Consider the following 25,686-nt stretch of genomic DNA (forward strand, 5'->3'; position numbering starts at 1 on the left):
CCCAGAGTTGACCCTCTTGAAGTTCAAGATGCCCAGGAACAGCAATTTGAATTGATGTGTGCTACTGATTTAACCAAAAATTTAAAAAAGAAGAAACTCAGTTACCAAAATCTGAATTGGTAAAACTTAACATTTCAAACAGCTAAATAAAGTGCTAAAGGAACACAAATAGGAGAACAACCTCAGCTTCTTTCAAAAAAAAACAAACGAACAAATAAGAAACTGGATGTTTTGGCCCTGCTTCATCAAATTTTAGACAAATACATAATTCTACCATTTATGATAGTATCTAGTCATTTTCAGAACTCCATTAACATGACATAGCAGACAATATAATCTCCCTTTTATGGAAAATTAAACAGTACCGTTATTTGGCAACAGAAGTATATTACAGTCCAGGACATCATCCTTCAATGGGAGAGCCTACCCTTACCCCAGGCCGGGCTACGCACAGAGCTACATATCCCCGGCTCCATGGCCCACTTTGTCACTGGCGATGCAAGGACTCAGTGTTATAGCTGATTACATTCTTTTGCACACAAAGGCTACCTGGGAGAGCTGGCCAGCACTACTGGGTAGGCCCCCGTGTGCTGACGTTTCTTGTCCTCCACAGGTCTTGGAACACCCAGAGCTCTGGAGACATCAACTGGTCAACCGTTCCCGCTCACCACTCGCTTTCCATCCCAGCTGAGCGCGGGAGGAGTCAGGGCTTAGCTTGGTGGGTAGATCAGAGTTTGCCTCGTCCTGTTCCCTGATCGACAGGGTTGTCCCTGGCTCTCCTTGAACAAAGGGATCTCAGAATGGCTCCCTCTTTGGAAAGAAAGGTAGTCACAAGACCACATGGGCAGTTCTTCAGGATGATTTGCAGGAAACTTCCGGAACTCAAAACTTCCTAGACCCTTGAAGTCCAGGAAGTCAGTGAGCCCCAGCTTCACCAGATAAGGGACCTCAACTGTTGGTTGGCAGCGTTCAGAGGCACACAGCTTTTTGAAAGAAGTGCTGTGAGCCTGACACTTTTCCTCTCTGCCATGGAGCACTGGCCCTAACATTCCACATCAGTGCTCACCACCCATGCCCCGGGGTCACCAGAGCCAGGCCCACTTAGGTGCCCTGAGGTCACTCTGCATGCTCTCCTGGGACTTGGACACATGGGTAGAACTCTCCTAGGCTGCAGATACTTTTCGAGGAAGGGAAAGGGGAAGGGAAGGAAAGGCCTCTTACCCTGGAGGTCTCCGTCAAAGCCTCAGGCACAGCCCTCCGTGAGCTTGCTCTGCAGCTGGCTGCCTAGTCTCCCTGCCCGCAGAGAGCTTGGCCTGGGAGCTGGGGACCTGCCCTCTGGCCCGGCCTGCTGTGCAAAATGGTTAGACAGAGCCTGACCACACACCCCGGGAGCTCCTGGAAAAGGCAAACACCAGAGTGGGATGCCCAGTTCATCCACAAAGATTGCAAAAACAGTGTGACCTCCTTGAAGGCCCCCTGGATGCTCTGGCCACTCTGGATTCCTGTCTCCTCCATTAGAACCCAAGGAAGCATCGATGGCATGCGGACCTGAAGGAAGACACTCTCCGGCCTCTCATTTTTCCTGACACAAACACCTTCCACTCATCTGTCGCTTATCTACATAAATCAAATATTTGATACCTGTTCTGGGGTTTGAATGGAGGGTCTAGATTCTCTTTCTGAGCTGCTTCTGCTCAAGGCTAGCACCTCTACCACTTGAGCCACAGCCCTACTTCTAGTTTTCTGGTGGTTAATGGACTTAAGAGTCTCATGAGCTTTCCTTCCTGGGCTGGCTTTGAATCACAACCTTCAGATCTCAGCCTCCTGAGTGGCTAGGATTACAGGTGTGAGCCCCCAGTGCTCATCTACAAATCAATTTGTTGGGGTTTTTTTTTTTTGGTACTGGGGATTGAACCCAGGACATTGTACTTGCTAGGCAAGTGCTTTGCCACTGAGCTACATCCCAGCCCCACAAATCAATTTTTAATGTAACATGGAGGGTCATTCTAGGTCAGGGCTACAGAACATTTGAACATTTTTCCTGTGGTCACTCCAATGCCCACTTCATTCCCTGCAAAGGGGTAAAATGACTCCTTGGACATTTCTAACCATATACAACTTAGACTTTTTTAATAGAAGAAAATTTAGTTGGGTTGAACCCAAAACAATCTGATGAAGGACTTTCTACTCCTGGAACAGGTTTAAATTTTTTTTCTATAGTTTTATGCACTTACATTAGATTCCTAAAATACTCTCATATACATACAGAAAAAATAATCTCTCATGGACAATCACATTTTACAAGAACAAGTTAAAGATTTTAGACTACAGCATCTGTGTTGTGTATGCAACATTTAACACCACGGGCTCTTACATGCCATCTATACACTTAATCATGGTCATTTCCAGAAACACAGAGCAGAGCTTCACAATGAATTAGGGAAAGAGCACAGCTTTCCCACATTGTATCATAGTGCGCATGTTTCTTTGCTGGGAATAGCATAAGATGCAGAACCCCGGAAGCAGTCGAGTGATTTTATCCCACGCGGGATGTGTGAGTCGCTTCTGTATACTAAAGTTTATACGTCACAGCGTTGATGGAGCTAGGGCAATACAATGCAGGGGTGCAGACTTGTGAAGGGGCCACAAGGCCACAGACCAGCTTGTGGGCTGCAATGGATAAGATCTGAGGTCCATCCCATAGCTCCAAGACACCTGACAGTGTGTGCTTCCATTGCATATCTGAAATGAGGCATCATAGATATCTTGCTAGATGCAGTACCTACTTCCTAACACGATGACCATTCTGCAGAGAACGTTTTTGAGAATGTTCTGTATCGGAAAACTGTTCACGCATTAAACCTAACACTGACACAAGAGATGCCTCCAGAGAGCATTCCTTCAGAATTTCTAGAGTTTGGAATATAGCTTGACACGTGGGAACAAAGATCTGTGTGGCTATTTCATTCAAGGTGACTGAAGTCCACAGGAGGTGAGTTTACAACTGCAGTGTGGCCTTCTCTCCATATTTCCACTTAGCAAATATAATCCCAGATGAATGGAATCAGGAAGCACAGTGGGGATTACTCTCTCTCTCTCTCTCTCTCTCTCTCTCTCTCTCTCTCTCTCTTTCTCTGTGTGTGTGAGAGAGAGAGAGACAGGCAAAGAGAAAGAGGAGAAGGAAGAGGAAAGGAAGAAGAAGGAGAAGAAGGAGGAGGAGGAAGAGGAGGAGAAGAAGTGAGACTATATTTATAAAAAAGCAAGCAGAAATGCAAACGTTTTGGAGCAAAAGGTTGTGAAAGAAAGCAACTGGCACACACAGCTTGTGTGATCACTGGATTCTTCTAGAACTCTCAGTCACCCAGCAGGGCTCTTTTCTCTCTGCTGACCACACTCACTGCAAAGCCATACAAGAGATCCTCTGGAGAGATCCCAGCCCAGGCTGCGGCCTCACAGAAAGAGGGTGTCAGGGGGCCTCTGGGGGAGTTGGCAGCGGGCTCTGTCCACCCCCTACCCACCCCCCGCTACTCCAGGAAGTGGCTACCAGGGATGGAGTACTTCCTGGACCCTCCTGCTTCCGTTTCAATGCAAAAAGGTTCCCTCCCTCACCAGGAACAGGGAGAAACAGTCTTAGGAGATGACTAATGACCAAAGGAGTGAGTTCAATAGTAAAGGTTCAAAGGTCACCTGATATCCAGTTGCCAGCCCTAAACTGGGATCTAGGAGAAGCGCTCCCTTTCTGACTTAAAGGTGCAGCTGTCAAATCAGAGTTTGGGTTTTATACCTCTAATTATCCCATACCATTGATGCTTTAAGGAAACAAATATGAAAAGGCAGATGTTCTCTGCTCACACCTGTAATTCCAGCTAACTCAGATAAAGGGAAGATCACAGGTTGAGATCAGCCAGAGCAAAAAGTTCATGAGATCCCATCTCAACCAATAAAAGTTGAGTCTGTTGGCATCGCTTGCCCTTGCAGTTACTCAGGAACTATAAACAGGGGGATCACAGTCCAGGCCGGCCTACTTCTGGAACCAGCTGAGAGTATAGTGCTATCAGGGTCAGCGCCATGGGTGTTAGACTTGTACAGTCACACTCAGAAGGGTGGGACTAAGATCTGCTGTGCCTATCTTGAAATGCTTAGACATTTCGAACAAGAGGGTCTCAAATTATCATTCTGAACTTGACCTATAAATCATGAATGGGGCTTAGTGGTAGAGTGCTCACCTGGCATGCATGAAGCCCTGGGTTCGATTCCTCAGTACCACATAAACAGAAAAAGCCGGAAGGGGCGCTGTGGCTCAAGTGGTAGAGTGCTAGCCTTGAGCAAAAGCAGCTCAGGGACAGTGCCCAGGCCCTGAGTTCAAATCCCAGGACTGGCCAAAAAAAAGAAAAAAATCCTGAGCTGGTCCCAAGTGTAGGACTAGGAAAAGGTGGAAGCCATGTGTTTGCCATCCCCTTGCAAGTAGAGATTGTGCTCCCACGTGGCTCGAGCGAGCCTGGCTTCTGGAAGCCCTGTTGGGGAAAGAGGTTTCCTCGGGGACCCTTCGCTGGCTGGGCCCCTCCACTTAAACATGGCACCCGTGGAAAGCTCAATCTCAGAGCCCCCCCCCCCCCCCCCCCCCGCCCAAAGCAGACGCAGAAAGATGAGCCAGCATTTGTGAATAGCAAGGTCTCACCAGGTGCCTCAGATGAAGCTAGCATCCAGCCCCCTGCCCATTGATAACTGCAGCCCCAGCTCCCCCTTCCTTCCCCCCCCCCACCCCCCCCCCCCCCCCCCAACCCGGGTGAGGGCTTATGGCTCTGAGTCACCATTTTCTTCTGCAATTTACATGATGACCGCAGTTCCCTGGATGTACACTAGGGGGTGCCAACAGCTCGGGACCAGCAACATCCCACGGAAGGGAAGGCCCTCCCCGCTGCTGGCAGGGACAGGGCCTTCAGGACAGCCATGCTCATGCAGAAACCCAGGCCCTGCAAAGCCACCTCCCTGCCCGTGGCTCCTGCCCCCCCTCCCCCCCCCAAGAGACCCCCCCCACTGTTTCCATCCAGAAACAGTTCTGAGTGTAGGAGGGAAAAGCCAAAGCACCTGCCGAAAGCCCACAAGCCCAGCACGGCCCTGTTGTAAAATGGCCAAAGTATAAAAGCAAGTCCTGGCGGAGGGCAGGCCTCCCCTCCTATTGCATCAAAAGCAACCGGAGCCGCTGACTGGCTGTCAGGAAGTACCTGACGGGTTTGTTTTTTATTGTTTTTGTTATTTTTTCAAGGCTTAGAATCCTACATACACTTGCCAGAGGATGGTGAGAATATAGGTTGGTAGAGAAAACAGAAGAAAATCCTATGAAAGCACAACTCCCAAGACACCCTGACACACTGTAGGAGCAAATGTACCCTGAAATATGACAACCACACCTTGTGGGGGGAAAAAAAAAGGGGGGGGGTGGATTTTAATGTAAGATCTCAGTGAGTGTGACTGGAACGGAAACGGCTTTTTGCAGGTTAATCGGAATTTGTAGAAGTGTTTGGAGTACACTACATGATTCAACCTCAGATCTACACTTAGACTTGGAAATCACGGAGGAAGGCCTCTTCTGCTGCCTCTGCACCCTCCACTGCCGTGATGGTCTACACCCGGCTGGGTCTCCCTGAGCCAACTGTTAGACACACTGCCCACTGGGTCAGCATCGGAGTCTGGATGTTTCCAAGTGACAGAGTTACACTGTGTTCTGTCTTTCACATCAGGTGCACTTTCCATGCTAACCAGGAGCAGATTTGTGTGGGCTTGTTTTTTTTTTATTACTTCTATAGATATGAAGTTATATACCGTCATTGAGCCTGGTGACCTCTGGCACAGTAAGGGTGAGGAAACAGGTTCTAGAATTTTCCTTCCCTCTAGCTCACATAAACGACTGCTTTCCATGTAGGAGGGGAGGGAGGCAGGTTCTCCTGTCACATAGCCACTCCCTCCACATCAGACCTAACCACACAGGGTCTTCATTGTTTCCTCCCAGGGCAACACGAATTAATCAGAATCATTCAAAACAGAAGCCGAAATAGGCAAGGGCTCCTGGGAAGGGTCGGTCTGGAAGGCTGGCACCAGGTCTAGGGCTGCTACGTGGGAGATACAAGTCATGGTGACAAGAAGAGCAGGGACAGGCTTCTTCAGCAGAGACAGGGCCAGCTGGCATGAGGGAACATGGATGGAATGCTACTTCTGGAATGGCTGGATCTTTGGGACCCTGACCACCCACCAAGGAGTACACTGAAGTGAGTGAACCCCGCTTTTAAGAGAGCTGCTCCCAGATAGCTCTCTTAAATCCAGATGGCCAAGACGGCGAAAGAGCTGGAAGGAACTGCTCATCATGGATTGCTTAGGCTGTTTTTTCACAGTCTTTCTCTCTGTACTTTCTTCTGCGTAGCACGAATTACCCTGTGAGTCAGACCTCATGGATGACTACAGGCCTGCCTTCTACTAGGGAGGATTACAGACAAGCAGACAGTCACAGTGTAATTGGAGTGAGAGGGAGGAGAAGGAGAGAGAAAGGAAGTACCCTCACCCTACCTGGAGGAAATGCGTGTTAGTGCATAGGAGGAACATGGAGGTTGGTGGATAGGTGTCATGGTGCCCATGTTGGAACTCAAGATGCTCAGTATTAGTCCAAGGAGGTGAGGTCTGGTCTAAGAAAGTACCCACCGCTTATGCGGGCCTATTTCTCTTCCTGAGATCTATCGTAGAGCACAGGCCTGCCCAACTAGGCCTCAGCTTTCCCAGCCATGCCATCTCCAGTGGATTCTTGGAGCAAATGGATGAGAAACACAGGAACTTGGTCTCAGAGACGGCTCCAGGAGAAAAGCGGTAGGATGAACCGCCCAACCGTATTTACAAAACCCCAACTGGCCAGAACAAAGCATGAGTCAGGGCACTGCCTGGCAGCGGACCAGGGCTGTTCCCAGAAGTAAGGGGAAATCCCTGGCAGACACCTCAGCGCCCATTCCAGGACACAAAGAGGAACTGTCATCGCTACCAAACGCCCCCTGGAAGTGCTCAGACCCACCGTCGGAGGGCCTCGCTGGGCCACGGCTCCTGGGCTGGCTCGGGATCCGCTGAAGCGCTCCCATCTAAAGCAAAACAAAGACGCCCGGGCCTGTTGGCTTTCATCTCGTGGCTCTGCGCTTGCGAAGCAAGTTTGTATGGGAGAAGCTGACCGACTCCTAAGCCCACAATCATGTCAGGCCCGGAGTCACCTGGTCACCCGTAAGGCACGGCGGGTATGCAACTGAAGGAAAGGCGGAATTAAGAAATCAAGTCACCTTCGCTGCGTCCGGTCAAAATTCTTCAAGTTGTTACACCCAAATTTTCTTCCCATAAATAATTTTTTTCTTTAAAAAAAAAGGTCCGACCAAGTGGAAAGGATTCTTTGGAGTAAATAATCTTTTTCTCCTGCAAAAGGAATTAGCTAAGTGTAAAATATACTCTCAGATCGCCACCTCTCAAATAAAACCCGTGTCATTTCTCCATTTCTCACTGACTTTTGGCCACAGCAGGTTTTCTAACATCCCCTCTCTCTCATTGGCTTCACGTGTGTTCCTTGATCCGCCGTCATCCGTCCCCAAAGTCTCTGCCTTTGTGGATGCACCCCGACAGCAATGGCTGGGCCTGCCCACCAAGGGAAGATGGGCGACTCCAGTCTATGAAATGGTCTACTTTCAGATACTGAGGTCGTGCGTTTGTCCCCAAAACCAAGAGGAAAGCCAGTGCTGTGATAATCCCAGCCCTCAGGAGGCTGAGACAGGAGGATCCTAAGTGCAAAGTCAGCCTGGTCTATAACGGTGAGACTTCATCTCAAAGACAGAACAAAGAACAATCAATGCCCCTTCTTCCATTCATGCTCTTTGGAAGCAGAGCTTTCTTTTCCGTGGTCAGAGAACAGAGACTCGCTACCCAAGCCAGCAAACGGGAAGCCTCGTTTCTGTAGTATTCCCAGAGCCCATCGCCAAGGAAGGCCCTTCTTTCCAGGTAAGCCTGGCCGGAATGAGTCAACTATGTACGTCCTCAAGCTGTCACAGTCACAGAAGACCTGATTCTAGTAGACAGCGCCCCCTGTCTACCTGCCAGTGAAGACAGTATCAGCTGGAGAAGGCACGATGGCCTGCTCCTTGGGGCTAGCTGGTCAGTGAAGAAGGCCCCACCACCCCACAGACTCCTGTCCTCGGAGCTTCTAGGGTAATTCTCAGAGTCTGGGACTCATGTAGAGTCCAAGCATCAGCAGGTAACCAGGAAAACCCTTTCTGGGTGAGAGGAGGTCAGAGGGACAGAGGAACGGGCAATGGGGCTCAGAGAAGAGGGATTCCCTCAGGAGTGTCTAAAAGACTGGTAACAGGATGGTCGACAACATGACCTGGAGATGTAGATATTGAAGAGCCAGGAGCCAGATTCCTATTGGCAAGGTTGTTTCATCTGCAAAGGTCACCCAGATGGTCAAAATGGTCGGAGTGAAGGAATAAAGAGCCCATGGTTGGAGAATCCATGCAATGTCCATATTCCTCCACGTCCCAACTCAGCTCCTGAGTCACAGCTAGGTCTGAAGATAAGTTCAACTTATCCATAAGCACCATCGGTTGCATTACGTATGGCAGCAGTAAATACAGAACATGAATCCGGAACTCGCTACATGGAGGGATATCTCTAGAATGTTCTATAGAGTTGCTTGGGGAAAAGATGTACATACTACATTAATTCTACTTGTGGTACTCCAGGACCTACAAGGTAATATATGTCATTGCGCATACCACAACCTCCCCCTACGAATAGTGACGTCCAACCCAAACATAAAAATGCCACGAAAGAAGGGAGAACAGAAAGAAGGGATTGGAATGGCGATCAAGCGCTACCTCACTTACACATTTATTACTCCTTTAACTATGGTAACACATCCTCCATAAATACATGGAACAAACTCTATCGGTTATAGAAACATGAAAACACGGGTTGCCTGTCTAAATGTATGTATAGATAGATTTCATTTAAAACACTTTCTTAACATCAAAGGTAGAGACACAAAGTAGGTGGACCATGTTTTCGGCTGGGAAGTGGGAAACAAACGCATGCCTGAAGCAGCTACGCTTGGTTGAGAACATGTTGCATGGAAAGTTTTTAACTGAAGAGTAGATCTGCTTGTTTCAAAAAAATACTTATGTCTGTTGTTTCTGATACAAAACTCTACACTATCTTCAATAAATAAATAATGAAGTGTTTCTTAAAAGTATGAAATGTAAACTTTGTTGTCCTTTCTAACACACAATGTTTTGTGTTTTTTTTAATTGCTTGGAATATGACAGGGCTGTTACGGGAAGTTACTCCTTGATACCTCTAATCCCCGGACCCTCGCCGACAGGATCACCTCGGAAGTACTTCAGCCAGCCTACTGCAATTCTAAGGACCCACAATCAAAGGGAGCAGCAGCGAATGCAAGGACACCCCACTCAACTCCAGAGCCGAGAGAACATGCAGACAACATTCCATGACCAGCCCACACCGGCATTATGAACACATCAACATGCGAACAAAACACAGCCCACGCTCGGTTACGATCTCATTTACCAGCCTATCTCCTAGCATTGAAAGGAAAAGCCCAAATCGCTCAAACCCAGCATCCCAGGACACTGACCGACTCTAGCAGCAAACCCCTGTGTTTCCGTGACGAAGAGGGCGGCACTGTGCCTCTGGAAAACAGGAAGGCGCATGCTGGAAGGTTCTTTCCCCTCCCTTCTAATGAATCTCCCTCCCCCTCTTCCAGCTTGTCAGTTTTCGTTTCCCTTAAGGATCCAGGTTGTGCACTGTCTGGGAATCTACCGAAGACAGGTACTCAAATTCCCCCCACTAGTCAGAGGAGCTGATCGCCAGCAACGATTTGCCATAGACTTCTTCTAAGCCCAAAGAAAACAGATTTCCAGTCATGACAAGTAAGCAAACCCCCGCGGATCCCGTCAGGTTGCCTTCCCCGTGACCGGCTGTGATGGCAGCGGCAGCGTGGCCTGCCTTGCTAGATAAGGACCGTCACCCTCCACGCCCACCGCCGCCCCGGCCTGGGACTCCTGGGGTGCACTGGCTGCTCTCACTGGCCGGGATGCAACAAGGCCTCGGGGGCGCAGAACGGCTGTAACCACACACACCATAGGATCCTCCAGGGAGACCACAGCACCCGGCAATGGGTCCAGATTCTGGAGCAGCAGCTGTTCCACTGTAACTGGACTAAACCACCACACTCTAGAGCAAGGGGCCCATGGCGGGGGGGGGGGGGGCGGTGCGAAATAGGAGGGTGACATGAGCTCTCCAAAAATACACACACTGCATTTATAAATCCATTTTATAGTCACCAGATCCGTGCCTCCAGCTAGAGGATGGGCCGGGTTCCTAACCAAACCTAACGGAAGGTAATGGGATTTCAGAGGCCCTGCAAAGCCACGATGAGACCCCCGCAGTGAGCACAAAGGAAAACAGAGTTTTGTTTCATAAAGTGGGAAATGGGTGGAGAGGAACGGGATTGTCGAGAATTACTCCTAGGAGCTTCGGAGGGGCCCGTCTTTGCTGTCCCTTTGCCCTGAAACTGAACGGTGGCTTCTGAGAAGAGGATTACAGTTTGCAGACAGCAGGTGGGGCTTCAGGAAGGAGCTCTTCTGCGCATGTCCGGGCACTCCTACGGCTCATCAAACAGCTGCAGGTCCAGGCGGACCACTATCTCCCCGGTAGGGACCTCGTGCAGCAGCAGACACTTCGTAACCGGCCCCTTGGAGCCCTGGTCTTTCTTGATGTCAGCCACACGGATCTCTGTCCGACCTAAAAAATCTGGAAGGAGAACAAATAGACCAAGCTCAGAGAGCACTCCTTGCAGTCAAGGCACCTGCTTCTCATACTGGGACTCTCCAAATGAACGGGCATGCGCTCCTTCCTTCTGGGATCTACAAAGACCAGCATGACGTCTTCCTGCCTACTTGCCAGTGGACTTGCCAGTGTGCCATCAGATTTCATTTTAAAGAAGCAGCCAGACCCTAGGGGCTCATGTCTGTCATCCCAGCTGTTCAAAATGGCTGTGATCTGAGAACTGTGATTTTATTTATTTATTTTGCCAGTCCTGGGGCTTGGACTCAGGGCCTGAGCACTGTCCTTGGCTTCTCTTTGCTCGAGGCTAGCACTCTGCCACTTGAGCCACAGCGCCCCTTCTGGCCGTTTTCTATATATGTGGTGCTGGGGAATCGAACCCAGGGCTTCATGGATACGAGGCAAACACTCTTGCCACTAGGCCATATTCCCAGCCCTGAACTGTGATTTTTTTTTTAACACTAGCTTGAGAAGACAGTTCCATGAGATTCTTATCTCTAAACAACCAGCAAAAAGCAGAAAATGGAGCTGTGGCACCAGTGATAGAGCACCAGCCTTGAGTAAAAAAAGAAAGGGAAGAAACAGTGGCCGGGTCCTGAGTTCAAGCCTCAGTACCATTAAGAAGAAAGAAAGAAAGAAAGAAAGAAAGAAAGAAAGAAAGAAAGAAAGAAAGAAAGAAAGAAAGAAAGAAAGAGGACAAGAAGAGAGAAATAGACAAATAAGGACAAAGACAGGGAGACAGATAAAGGAAGAAAGGAAAATGAAAAAAAAAACAGAATGTTTTGAATGTTTCCAATATAAAGAAATGATATATATTTGAGGTAATATCTTACCCTGATCTGGTCATTACACAGTGCACACATGTATTGGAATACCACATGGTACCATAAACACTTACAACTATTATGTGCCTGATATATATATATATATATATATATATATATATATATATATATATATATATATATATATAAAGAAGCCAAGCACCAGCAGGTCACACCTGTAATTCCAGCTAGTCAGGAGGCTGAGATCTGAGGATCAAAGTTTGAAGCCAGCCCAGGCAGGAAAGTCTGCGAGACTCCTCTCCAATTGAACACCAGAAAACTGGAAGTGGCACTGTGGCTCAGGGGGTGAGGGCTGGCCTTGAGCAAAAAGAGCTCAGGGACAGCGTCCAGGCTCTGAGTTCAAGCCTCACAACTGACTAAAAAGGAAAGTGGGAAGGGAGAAGGGAAGAAAGGGAGGAAGGGAGGAAAGGAGGAAGAAAAAGGAAGGAAGGAAGGAAACACTCCATTGCAGGAGGAGCGGCAGGAGAGAGGAAGTGCTCTGGGAGCACTTTCTACTCACCATCCGGGGAGAACTGGTCCCTCTCAAACACTGTGATGCAGAGGACTTCCTGCTCCAGGTCTCTGATGAAGAACTGGCAGTTGGAGTTCCACTTGGGGTTCAGAGTGTCCTGGATGGTCTTGGTGATGTGGCACTGGGAGCCCATGGTCACCTCACAGTACGGGTTGCTCTTTCCTGGGGACAACAGAAGCTGCCAGGCAGGAAGGACGCCCGGGACCACGGTGACATTGGAAATGGGGAAGCGGGGGTCATCTCCAGAGGCATGTTGTTGAACTAGAACCTCGACCTCCAGGCAGGTGACAATACCCACAGTGAACACGTTTAGAGGAAGAACAGGTAGATCTGTGAGCCTTTTCGCCGGGTCCTTCCCGCCTGCCTGCTCACACCAGCCTCTGGTACGTCCTCCCTACTCTAAATGCAGTCTCGGGGTTGTGTTTTTTTAATTTAAAAATAAAATAAAACTCCAGCATTTTAACAATTGCTAGAAAACCCAGCCCTAGAAAGAAAGTCGGATTTTTTTTTTTTTTAAAGATAGCATTTGATTTTCAGATGTCTGGAGACGTGGGGACGGGGGGAGAGGCTTCCAGCACTGGGAGGGTGATGGCTTCCTTACCGTGCGATCGACAGGGCTTCAGCTCAATGCCCTCCACCACGTTCACCATCAACCTGCCGATTCCTGTGGCTCTTTGGGAACGAACTAGGAAGACAGGAAAACAACGGGGAATGGCTTCATGTGAGCGTTGGCTGCCTTTCCCTTCCCAGTGTGCCTCACGACCCACTTCATGCACCTTCCCTCCCTCAAAAACAACTCTCTTCCCCCTCTTGATCTCTTCTCTTCCTCCGATCCCACTTCCGTCCAGTCTCGCCCGCTTTCCCACTTCCAGGACCCCCCCCCCCCCCCATGGAAGCACGTTACCAAGGTATGCCTTCTCTCGCTTCTTCTTCTCGGTTTCTATGTAGAGCTCAGAAGCAGCTTTGATTTTCTGCACCCAGGCAGTCCTTGGACAGGAAAAGACAGAAAGTTGCCAAATCGAACTCAGGACAAAAAAAAAAGCTTGAGGTCTGTTCACATTCTGTTTCTAGGACTCTGTTTCCTTTGTTAGTTTGATTTTAATGACAAAGGCTCAAGCTTGATTTTGTGATGCTAATAATTAGTAAGAAAGGCATTGGAGGTGTTTTTATGCTCATACTCGACCCCCGCCTGCCCGCATCTGAGTCCCTGTGGAAGAAAGTGTGTGATAAATGTCAGGAGCCAGGACACCTGATACCTCGCTTTCTCTTACTATCACATCCTTGTCCAATAATCCCTCCCCCAACGCCCCCCCACCCCCCACACACCCAGGGAGACGAAAACCCTTGTCCCAGATTGGGGAGCACTTCCCATGAAAGCCCCAAGTCTGCTGCGGGAAGCACTTTCGGCGTAGTGTGTTTTTTTCCCTTCGCTCTTTCTGAGAACCATATGCCCAATAACTTTAGCCAAATCCCAGGCTCGGCACGAATGCCCTGGAGAATGAATGTTGCTGGCCCCGTGTCAGGCTCATCCTTCAGCAAACGATGGATCTCTCTTGGCTGCAGGACTGAGTCTTGAAGCACAAGGACCCCCCCCAGCCTGAGAACCATCGACTGCCTGTGCAGGAGGGCGGGAGGGGGACGAGGCTACAGGCACCAGGGCCCTGCTCAGCTCCGGGCTCGCTTCCTCCCGGTTCCCACCACGGGGCGGGGGGGAGGGGGAGGAACCCACAGAGATCCAAGACACTGTTTCATTTCAAAGGGTGCGGAGTATTTCTTTTAAAAAACTTCTCAAGCAAAATTTGTTTCAAACCATTTTATTTTGAGAAATCCGTGCCATGTATCCAGCTTCTGAGAGGTTCTAGAAAGACACAGGGCTCTGCCCCACCCTCCCTCCGCCGGCAGCCGGGCAAGGCTTCACGGTGGAGGGCGCCGGGCGGCCACGTGGGCCACGGGGGCCACGCCAGGGCTTACCGTTCGTTTATGCTCTCTGCCCGGAGGGTGTAGACTCGGTCGATGTGTGAGATGTGGAAGATGGGTTCATCTCCAGAAGGGTCCGTGGGCAATTTTACTAGAACCTCATTTAAGAAAATAGGCTGGAAAGCAACGGTGCATAGGCGTTAGAAAACGAGGCGGAGGGGACTCAGTCCATCCCGAGGGTGGGTTTCTGTGTGCATGTCATGGGGCTGCGGGTTCTGTGCGTGCCGGGACTGTGTGTGTATTTCAGTAATTCAGGCAATGTGTGTGTTTATGTGTGTTGCTGGGTGTGGCCCAGGAAGCCAGATTAAGGGTTTGTATGTTTCCCAGTTACACTATACTCAAACGAGAGGCCTGGGGATGATGGCTTACACCTGTAATCCCAGCTACCCAGGAGGCAGAGGAGGAGAGATCCAAGGCCTGCCGGAGCAATTTAGGATAAGGCCTTAATCTGGAAAAACAAACTGCGAAGCCAAAGGGTGGGGGCCGTGACTAAAGTGGTGGAGTACTTGTCTAGTGTGAGGCCTTGCATTCAATCACCAATGCTGCAAAAACGAAAACAAACAAACAAAAAACTAAGCCAGAATAAGGATTTTCTGTGGGTATTAACTTTTATAGATCGTGCACACATTTCTGTTAAATCCAGGCTTTGGACTTCCTAGGCAGACACTCTATGACTTTTATTCAGTTCAGTTTTGGGGGGGGGGCAGGTGGCTTGGATAGTGATCCCCCTATTAACCTTCTCATGTACCTGCAATGCTGCCATCGCACTCGGCACGTTCATTGAACCGGGGTCTCAGTAGCTTTTCTCCCAGGCAAACCAGTCCACCTGATCTCTCCTTCCTGTGCAGCTAGAGGCTACTCTGACATAAGCCACAGTGCCCAGCCCACAGGGACTCTTTTTTTTTTTTTGGCCAGTCCTGGGCCTTGGACTCAGGGCCTGAGCACTGTCCCTGGCTTCTTCCCGCTCAAGGCTAGCACTCTGCCTCTTGAGCCACAGCGCCGCTTCTGGCCGTTTTCTGTATATGTGGTGCTGGGGAATCGAACCTAGGGCCTCGTGTATCCGAGGCAGGCACTCTTGCCACTAGGCTATATTCCCAGCCCCTCACAGGGACTCTTAAAGTCCTTCAAAATAAGACCTCATCGGTCCCCTTTTCCTGCCTTATACACTAAGTGGCAAATACCTTCACACCCAAGTCCTTCAGCCCAGGGATTCTCATACAAAGTGTCCACTGACAATCTACATTAAAAACACTGCGTCCCTCCATCCCCCAGGTAGAGTTAAGCTGCTTCCGGGAAAATTCTTCCATTAAAACACACCTCTCCCCACTCCCACGCACAGACAGACTTAGAAAAACACTAGCCCGTGGCACAGAGACACGAACACAGCCATGAGGTACGGACAGAGCAGATCACAGCTTCCCCACACTGAGTACTCTGGTGAACAGAGTTCTAGCTGTGGGGGAGAGGCCGGCGGGGCTTTCAGGACAGTGTGGAAGCTGCCTGTGGTCACTGGGGCTGATGGTGTTTTATTCATCTGTTCTAAAGCGGTCCTGGCCCGGGTCCGTGAGCTCCTGTGGCGTGGGGCCTGTGTGTCACGAGTGGAAGGGACACCGCATTACTTGGCAGTGATCAATCTTTTGTCCGTGGAGGTGCAGATTTCCGTGCCTCTAAATCCTCCCTCTCTCCTCCATGCTACAGCCTCCTAAAGCCCTGACTCCTTCCGGGCCAACGTTCCTTCCTCCCCAGACACAGCCCCCCCACTGCTTTGCCATCTTGAGGGGGAACTTACTGTTTTGTACATTTTATACTGCAGGTTAGATTTAGGGCTGAAGACTTTGTCGGTGCCAGAAGAGCCCAAAGGCTTTGTGATTTGAGTCAGGAGAAGGAAGTCGTTGAAAAGGAAACCGTACAGCTCCTTGTTGCTCTTGGCCTTGTAGAGCTTCCCACTGTGCAGAAACTTGCGTGGCCCCAAGCAATTGGTCACTGAATTGAACACCAGTTGCTGAGAAAGGAAAAGAAACCCAAAGAAGACAGGATGAAGGAAGGTCATGGTTTTCACCGGTTTCTCTGCACCTGAAAGACCAGGCTCCAGCGGAGTCTAAGGTCAGCCTCAGCAGGCCCAGATCTGGGACACAAATCAAGGATAGCTTTGAACATTTCAGGTGGTGTCTTTTGGACCCAAGAAGTCAAAGACAAAGGCAAACTTCTGGGACTTGCCTCCCAATGTGTCTTGGGTATAATTCCTGGGGCCTTTGACTAGGGATTTGATGGATTCTAGTGGTATGAAGGGCCTGTTTCTCTCTTTTGCTTGCTGGACAAATGGACAGCTGGAAGAGAATGCCTACCACTTCCCATGTTGATGATGACTCTCTGCTCAGTGCAGAGTGATACTTTGGGATGGTGTCAACCAGCTGCAACAAGAAGGCCCTGCCTGGGCTAGATAATCCTCAGTGCTTCTAGAAAGCAGAATGGTCATGCCCCTGGGGTCTGAAGGGCCAGAGCAGGGCTGAGCTGAGAGGATCTCACAAAGGTCCCTTTTGTGAGACAGCAGTGGAAGAAGGCAAGGATCTAGCTGAGCACCAGGCAGAGAGATGGTACACCCGTATGCTGGATCTTCATGGTCTCCACCTGTTCATACATCTGGCCGGGGCCTCACCTGCCAGTCTTCACCTCCATGTTTCTCTCCAGAACTACCAGTCTTATCAGCCTCCCTGAAGGGCAATGGAGTTCACAAAGCATGACCCCCAAGAGATCCTAGCAGTCACCTGCTACCTTCAACGTGGGAGAAAGACTCAGTGGTGGCTCAGTGACTCAAGGCCTTCGTGTGACAAGGAGAGGGGCCAGTTTGTCCCACAGTAAGGTTTGAGGAGAAGAACAGCTTCTGACTTGCCCCTAGGGCTCTGAGAGAGCTCAAAAGGAACCTTTAACAAATAGTGTTCATCTCTTGGAGCTCTATCCTGGAGATCTACCTTCTTGCTTCCAAGAAAGAGTTCTATCTAGTCTCTTGGGAACAGTGAGTCCAGAAAAGGCAAGTGTCACTGGATCCAATGTCCTTAAAGAGGAGGTCATTTGTTCATACTAGAGCTTACAGTCCCCAAGTGGCCAGGTGAATACTGACTGTGAACCAGGAACCATCTTGACATTGCTCTTCCTTTAACTGAGGATGCTAGAGACCACATTTATTTGCAGCTTAATAACTCGTGGGTGTTTAGCTCTGGATGCCACACGCCTGCAGTGTGGTCCCGAGACAGAAAACAGAAGCCAATGTGTTCCTTTCCCATTTCTGTGGATGCCGTCAGATCAACCACAAACGGGGGGGGGGGGGGGGATCTCTAGAAAAGAACAATAACACCAAGGACAATAATCTGGTTCCAAAGAGAGCAACTAAGTGCCAATAAAACACTCGGAAAGAATGTGATTTTATTTTTAATCTCTTAAGACGAAGAAGACTCGGGCCCCTGAGCCCCTGCTTGAAGCAGTTAGACACATGGGAGACGCCTTTCTAAAGTTCACGCTACCACCTCAGCGCATGTGCCTGGCCGAATCAGGGACTGAATGCACCCACTCCAGGAGCCCGGCTGTGTTCCTTTGATGGACACACGGGCCCTGCTTGGTCCCGCCCTGTGGGATGATGGCTTCTTGTCCCTCTACTCTTCTCCCCAATGCCCTGGGCGGGATGTACACTCCTAAAAACCTGACGAGTAGAGGAATCGTACCGTATTTGCTTTTCTGTTCTTGGATTTAGAATTGATGGAGGGCCTGGGGTAGATATTGCATAATGAGGGAGGGAGTGGGCCAGTCAACCCAAATGTGTTCCTGGATTCCAAAACAGGAGCCCACAGCCATCTCCTTGGTCCGTTCCCTCCACCCCCCCCCCCCCCGCCCCGGGCTGCGCAGTGGGTGGGTGCCGACGTGGGGCTGGAGAGACCATTAGGGATGCCCTCCACAGGTGGCCATGGTTGCCTTTACAGCTCAGAAGAGGGACACCAGGGGCTGGGAATGAGGCCGAGTGATACAGTGCTTGCCTAGCATGCATGAAGCCCTGGGTTCGATTCCTCAGCACCACATACACAGAAAAGGCCGGAAGTGGCGCTGTGGCTCAAGTGGTAGAGTGCTAGCCTTGAGCACAGAGAGGCTCAGAGTGCCCAGGCCCTGAGTTCAAGCCCCAGGACTGGCAAAAAAAAAAAAAAAAAAAAGGAACAGGAAGCAGAGGGCAGGAGGACGCATGTGCTGTCCTGTCCTCGGGTATCGGGGCAGGCCTACCGAATGGTGTGCACGCGCACGTGTGCATGCACACACGCGCCTGTGTCTGTGCACCCGTGCACATGTGCATGGAAATACAGAGAGAGGAAAAAAGCCGGAAGAACAGATGAGTGTAAAGGAAAAGTGAAGTGACCAAACAACCCTAAGATGACACTTCCATTTCTGGAAGAATGGTAGACTAGATTCTCTGGCTAATTCTCCCAATAAAGCCAAAAGAAAAAAAAAAAGCATAACATACAAAAATTCCCTTTTAGGGGCTAGGCACATGGCCTAGTGGTAGAATGCTTGCCTAGCACCTATAAGACCCTGGCTTTGATTCCTCAATACCAAATAAACAACAACAACAAAAGTAAAAATCCACTTTTAAAATGCAAGCAGATTTACAAAACAAGCGAACAAACAAAAAAAAGTAAGAAATGCACAAAGGCCAAAAGCAGAATGAAGAATGAGATCCTTGGGAAAGAATCAAGCACCTAGATCAGCTTTTGCCCTGAGTGTCTCTCTTGACTATGTTCACACCAAATTTCCACTGTAGTGGAGACATTGAATGGCACAGACCTGGGCCATCTTTAGGGAGGAGCTAAGAAGTGGTCACAAAAAGTAGTCAACCCAAAGGGCGAGCGAATGGCAAGTCAACTCAAGTGCAGAAGGGGGGGGGGGCGGGCTCTGGTGAGCAAGAGAACTCTGGTTTTGCCCTCGGCATAAGTGAAGGAAAGTATGCTGCCCTTGAGAATGTTTGGCCTACAGGCAGCTGTCACACCAATTCACAACTGCAATTCACACAACTAGCATAGCCACAGGTAAAGCTGCAAGAAATGACGAGTGCACGTCCAAACATCACAATATGGGTGCTGGAGACCCAGGGTTTGCTTGCCTAGCCCTGGGCTCGACCCCTTGCATAGCACAATTTTACGAATCACAATCAATACAGAAAAAAAGAAGGCATGATGAACAAGAGATAGAAAAAAAAGAACAAACGAAAGAATAAGGCCGAGGAGAATGCAGTTCTAATGTTTGGTGCATATCCTATGAAATTAAGAAAATGGAGGGAAAAAGGGCAGGGTTGGGAAGGATGGGGGAGAATAACATTGATCAAGATGCATTGTACTTATAAACTGGTTTGTTGAATGTTAACTCCTTTATGCAATTATGTATATATATATATATATATATATATATCATTTTAAAAAGAAGACCTGTAACTTTGGGTGTTAAGTCTATTTGGAACATACAAAAAGATCTGTTAAAATCTGTTAAAGAATAAACGAGAAGCATGATGAACATTTGAATAAGGAACAAGACATACATACATACATACAAAAAAAAACAACCCCAACAGATTGGAGAAAATAAATAGAACTGCTAGCAATGGGAAATAACAGGGCTGGAAGAAAATAGAGACGTGCAATGGATGAGCTAACCCACAGACGCGAAGGAAGTCCCTGAAGAGAGCATGAGGGCTACGGAGAAGGTGGCGCATGCGTTTTCTTGTCCTGCTGCATGCCCGCTCTGGAGGCTCAGCGGGGGGGGGGGGGGGGGGGGGTAGGCCTGGGTCCCACCGCCCTGCAGGCCCATGTTACCTCGGACAGGCCTTCGCACTGCACGTGGGCTTGGATCCACTCCAGCCGGTCGGAGTTCTCCTTCTCGCGCACCCCCTCGTTGACCTGGGAGCACAGCTCCTCGGCTTTCTCCAGGGCATGCTTCAAGTGGCTGTGGTCAGGATGATTTTCAGGAGTGTTTTCCAGGATCTGCACACAAGGAAACGGGCCCCTTGTGAGGGCACTCTTGGGCTGCGCTCTTTGAGGCGGCGTGCTCTCTGTCCTTGTCTGCACACCCACGCGGTGTGGGCGGGCCTGGGATCTTTGTCCTAGATGACCCAGGGAAAGGTACAGCCCAGATGGGGACACGACCTTCCTGAATGGTGCACACCTGAGTAACCATGGCTGTGTGTGCTCCTCCCAGCACTGACGTGGTGTGTGAGGGCCATTCCTTGATGTCTCCAGTGAATGGCCTTGCCTGGAATACCTCTGCTTCACGGGCTCCTTGGGAGCCATTTTCCCATTCCTAAGTACTGAACCCCCAGGCCTCAGCCCAGCCCCACACCCTGGAGGAGTCCCCAGGGTGAGCTGGACGTGACCTGTCCAGCCAAAGCTGACCTCTTGGGGTGAACTCGAAACCACACATACAGACTCCCATGATTTAGGGTGATACATAGAGCCAGGGAGTTCAAAGCAGGTCCTCACCAGCTTCCATGTCTGGAACTGCAAGCAGATGGGTGCATCGGAGCACGCAGATGCTTTTCTTTCTTTCTTTTCTTTTTGTGTTGGTCCTGAGGCTTGAACTCAGGGCCTGGGTGCTGTCCATGAGCTTCTTTTGTTCAAGGCTAGCACTCTACCGCTTGTGCCACAGCGCCACTTTCTGGCTTTTTGGTGGTTCATTGGAGATAAGATTTTCACGGACTTTCCTGCCCAGGATGGCTTTGAACCATGATCCTCAGATCTCAGCCGCTGAGTAGCTAAGATTATAGGTGTGAGCCACCAGCATTCAGCTGGAAATGTATGTTTTTCTGAGTATACCCTCCCAAGCTAATGATTAAGAATGCCAGTTCTTCTGTGCCAGATAGGACATAAGAAACAGAACACTTATCAAAGAAAGCTCATTTGTATCTGACTCTTAAAGGCAAAAATAAATATGGCCATACATTGTATATTTCTATTCATTATCCATTGTATATTTATCTACCATCCATTGTGTGTATCCCTTGTGCATTTTCCTACACATTATATTTCTGTAATATATTTCTATGCAACATGGTCTATGCAGTTTATCCCATGTATGGGACATATAAACACTTAGCAGTTGTCATGGTGATGCCGATTCATTCACAACAGTGATCTTAAAATAATGCAAAGGAGAATGTTTTTCATTTGGCCTTTGAAAAATGTTTGATTGCTGAATATGAGGATTATTTTGATATTTATAGAATTTATAGATATTTTGATACTTATAGAATTAATTCAAAGGTTCTCATTTCTGCTAAAAATAGCATCCCACAAATAGATGGAAAATAGATTCACTTAAACTTGTATTTTTAAAATGAAAGGACTTGTCCCAGAAAAAAATAAGTTCATTTATTTCATTGTTAGAAATTACTTATACAGGGGCTGGGAATATGGCCTAGTGGCAAGAGTGCTTGCCTCGTACACATGAGGACCTGGGTTCAATTCACCAGCAACACATATACAGAAAATGGCCAGAAGTGGCGCTGTGGCTCAAGTGGCAGAGTGCTAGCCTTGAGCAAAAAGAAGCCAGGGACAGTGCTCAGGCCCTGAGTCCAAGCCCAGGACTGGCAAAACAAAACAAAACAAAACAGAAATTACTTATACAGGGCTGGGGATATGGCCTAGTGGCAAGACTGCTTGCCTGGTATACATGAGGCCCTGGGTTCAATTCACCATACAGAAAATGGCCAGAAGTGGCGCTGTGGCTCAAGTGGCAGAGTGCTAGCCTTGAGCAAAAAGAAGCCAGGGACAGTGCTCAGGCCCTGAGTCCAAGCCCCAGGATTGGCCAAAATAAATAAATAAATAAATAAATAAATAAATAAATAAATAAATAAATTACTTATACATGTATTTGTGATATGTAATTGATTGTATTTTGAAACCTCCAAAGATACTGTAAATTTTATTTTTTTAGGTGAAGAAAATAAAAAGAATGCTAGCTTTTGAGCTAGATCCTTTGGCTTAAAGTTCTAGGCACAAGCTGGATGCTAGTGGCTCACGCCTGTAATCCTAGTTACTCAGGAGGCTGGGATCTGAGGATCAGAGTTCACAAATCAGCCTCAGCAGCAACGTCTGTGAGATTCTCATTTCCAGAAATTATCAAAACAAACAAACAAAAAAGCTGGAAGTGGAGCCGTGGTTCAAGTGGTAGAGCACTAGCCTTGGACAGAAAAGCTCAGGGACAGTGCTCAGGCCCTGGGTTCTAGCCCCAGGACTGCCATACACATACCAAAAAGTTCTAGCCATAATCTGGGGTGGTTGCATGAAGGTTCTGAGTTTCAGCTTCCTCTCACTGTTATCAAATATTTAGCCTTAGTCATTTCTGTTTTGCAAATGTTTCTTGTAACGCCCTACCTTTCCCAATTCTCTTTCAAAGGGTTTGGCAAGCTTTCAGTTCTTTCTCCTAGATGCTTGCAAGATAACTATAATGTTTTTTTGCAAGTAATAACTGTTTTTTTTTCTTTTCTCAGTGGGGAGTTGTATTTGTTTGTTTGTGATACTTAGGCCTCTCCATTCTTTTTTTTTCCTCCTCAGCTAAATCTAGAATACTTACCTTGAAACCTTGTTTCGTATTTCATTTGCAACTAAACACTGGGGGAAAGTCAAGATACATGTTGAGTTGATTAAACACCAGCTGTGGAGTTGGGGTGAGAAAACAGTAGATGGAAAGAAGTGTCGGAAATGAGTTAGTTGTCTGACTTAGCCCAAGGCCTCAGTGTCCTGTCGGGTAGAGGCGGGCCTGGCCGCAGGGCTAGTCTGTGGAGGAAGATTTGCCTGGGAAAAGGCAGACCCAGCACTGAGGAGAATGAGAGCCAAGCCCCTCCCGGTACACAGCTAGAGAGTATCGAGTCAAATGGGAAATATTAGTGTGGAGTCCTAGGTGTGAATAAAAAATAAAGTAATCTAGAAACAAACAGAAATACGTGTGTGTGTGCATAAATGTACCCAACTATGCACACATGCATTTCCCAGCTCTGCAACTGAAAAGCCCAGAAGGCGATGTCATTCCAAGAGTGGCGAGCACACACCGAAGCGCAGATCTGGGTTCCTAAACACCCTTCTCCCTTAGACGGAATCAGATCTGAGCCCCTTCCCAACCTCTACGCTCCCGCAATGCTGTCACATAGACTCAGAGGACGCGCAGTTCTGCCTGCTCATTTCACGGACAGGGACACAGAAATTGTCATGTTATCCTTTCCTTTGGGTATTGCTTTCTTGAAGCGACAGGAGAAAACATCAAGTGGAATCTCTCTCAAGGGCTTACTGAAGACAGGAGGTGGGGAAATCAGAGCGCCGTGCCTGTATCGGAAAACGCATCAAGCACTGAACTCAACTCGCATTTTCCGCCCTCGCAGCCACTTGGTTGCGTATCTAGAGGCTGCACTGTGGGTTCTGTTCATGCTATGTAGGCCATTTTGTGTTTCTCCTGAGTTGCTAAGCAGATGGCTCTAGCAGCACATGATTTCTAATGCAAAAGTTACCAGGTGCGTTGGCTGGGACCCTGCCTGCGCCTCCAACCCCCTTTGGCACAGAGACGGCATTCTCTGTTCCCAAAGGTATCGAGAGTACTTACATTTTTAATGATCAGTGGGTATCTTGTGACCCGCTGCATGGGCTTCAGTATAAAGCTAGACAGCGGCATTCCTTTACACCGAGGGTCCATTGCCAATCTCTGAAACAAGAGATTTTTTTTTTTAAGGTACTTAAAAAAAATCTGCAAAATCCAAAGTCAGTAACATCAGGCCTCACTTAGGACTTGGCCATCCACTCTCCCAGGCGTCTGGACACGGGTGGAGGAGCCCACAGCTGGAGGGCTAGGCTCTGTACCTGCAGGGGTGACACACGGCTCCTTACTGTGCAGAGAGCTGACTTTTCAGAGACTATGTCCTCCAGACGTCTACAAACAAAACCTTTATCACCTCCCAGGGAAAAGAATCACCAGACAAGGCAATCAGAGACGAAATTCTCCCGAGGGTGGATCGTCTCTGTCTAGTGACGGGTAGATCCAGCGCAGGCCTCCAGGAGCTACCGGCAGGGAGGGGGAAGCGGAGCCGAGACTCGAAGGCCGAGGCTCCAGGGTCCGCCTTCAGCTCCTCTCTGCCCCTGACGCTCGCCCTCTTTCCTTCCAACGCTTGGTGCCAACTCTGTCAATCCCTCTCGTGGACAACAGTCCTTCTGCCCCCAAGAGGACGGTCATGCCTGCAAGTCACAGGGACGCTGATTTCTCTCTCAAAGGCTCAAGTCAGATCTAATGCCTTACTCATTGGCAGCTCCTCTGACCTAGGCCAGGCCTGTCAGCATCCGGGCCTGATGCCCCGCCACGGACATCATCCTTCCAGAACCACCTCACGGGAGACAAAGGTATGCCAAACTCCTGCCAGGTGAAGCAAAGGAGGTGAGGAGGAGCAGGAGGGGAGGGGCACCCAGCTCCTCGTCCTGGGCTGGTGTCAGCCTTTCCCTAGAGTTCAAGTGCATCCAGTGATAATGCCAACCTGCCCACATCCAGGAACCGGGCCCTTGGCTGAAACCACAGGCAGCCTGTGGTGCTGGCAGCCCAGCATCTACCCTTCATCCCCATCTCGCCCTTGGCCTGCTTCTTAGCCATCTATCTTGCACTTGAACGACCTCAGATTTGCCTCGCAAGTCTCAGCACTTAATATTGGGACAAATAGATTCTGACCACAATGAAGCCACACGTACATCTCACCGAGATGACTCAACAAATACTATTCCTGGGGAGGTGACAACAGTCTGTCCCCCCAAATGCCTGGGGTGCACAGACATGCCTGTTCGCATGATTGGCGAGCTGCGAGGCAGTGCGCGTGGCATCCCGTGAAGACGCACGCACAAGGCCTCCCCAGAGCTCGGGCCAATGATTCCCCTTGGTGAGAAGAAGCCATAGGGAAAGGGATGGAGCCATAGGAAGCCGGGCCATTGGATACGGACACTGAGCAAGAACAGAAGATGCTGAGGTTCGACAGAAGAGGAGCCCGGAGCCCTTCCTGGGCCCAAGCAAATGAGGTGAAAGATTGAGACATACCTCCAAAACCCATCCCTAATGCCCTGTCAACAGAAGATGCTGCAAAGCCTCCAGGCTTCAGCTAGTGTTTGCCCCCTCTTGCTTAACCAGGGTTTCAGTCCCTGTTTGTTCTCTCTCTCTCTCTCTCTCTCTCTCTCTCTCTGTGTGTGTGTGTGTGTGTGTGTGTGTGTGTGTGTGTTTTGGCCCTGGGGATTGAACTCAGGGCCTTGGTGCTGTCCCTGAGCTTTTTGGCTCAAGATGAACGCTCTACCACTTAAGCCACAGCTCCACTTCTAGCTTTCTGGTGGTTAATTGGAGATAAGTGTCTCATGGTCTTTCGTGTCCTGGCTAGTGTTGCACAATGGTCCTCAGATCTCAGCCTCCTGAGTAGACAGGATTGCAGGCGTGAGC

The 25,686-nt window shown here is 49.2% G+C and overlaps 1 protein-coding gene across 5 annotated transcripts in view; it reads right to left on the reverse strand.

Annotated features, from left to right (window-relative positions):
• Nucleotides 1-10,348: 10,348 nt before the first annotated feature.
• Itsn1 (intersectin 1) overlaps nucleotides 10,349-25,686 on the reverse strand; it is a 179,685-nt gene continuing 164,347 nt past the window's right edge. For 4 of the 5 annotated variants that reach the window (XM_048346267.1, XM_048346265.1, XM_048346266.1 and 1 more), the window contains 8 exons: nucleotides 23,830-23,928; nucleotides 20,055-20,222; nucleotides 16,001-16,213; nucleotides 14,206-14,327; nucleotides 13,139-13,221; nucleotides 12,836-12,919; nucleotides 12,223-12,396; nucleotides 10,349-10,845 (listed from right to left, as the gene is read on the reverse strand). In XM_048346267.1, the coding sequence (XP_048202224.1) occupies nucleotides 10,697-10,845; nucleotides 12,223-12,396; nucleotides 12,836-12,919; nucleotides 13,139-13,221; nucleotides 14,206-14,327; nucleotides 16,001-16,213; nucleotides 20,055-20,222; nucleotides 23,830-23,928 (1,092 nt within the window). In that variant the 3' untranslated portion in view covers nucleotides 10,349-10,696. Of the gene's footprint in view, nucleotides 10,846-12,222; nucleotides 12,397-12,835; nucleotides 12,920-13,138; nucleotides 13,222-14,205; nucleotides 14,328-16,000; nucleotides 16,214-20,054; nucleotides 20,223-23,829; nucleotides 23,929-25,686 lie in introns of those variants that run through there. The other variant, XR_007210960.1, reaches the window with a different exon arrangement.

This window comes from Perognathus longimembris, chromosome 5 (genome assembly GCF_023159225.1).
Source record: "Perognathus longimembris pacificus isolate PPM17 chromosome 5, ASM2315922v1, whole genome shotgun sequence".
NCBI lineage: Eukaryota > Metazoa > Chordata > Mammalia > Rodentia > Heteromyidae > Perognathus > Perognathus longimembris.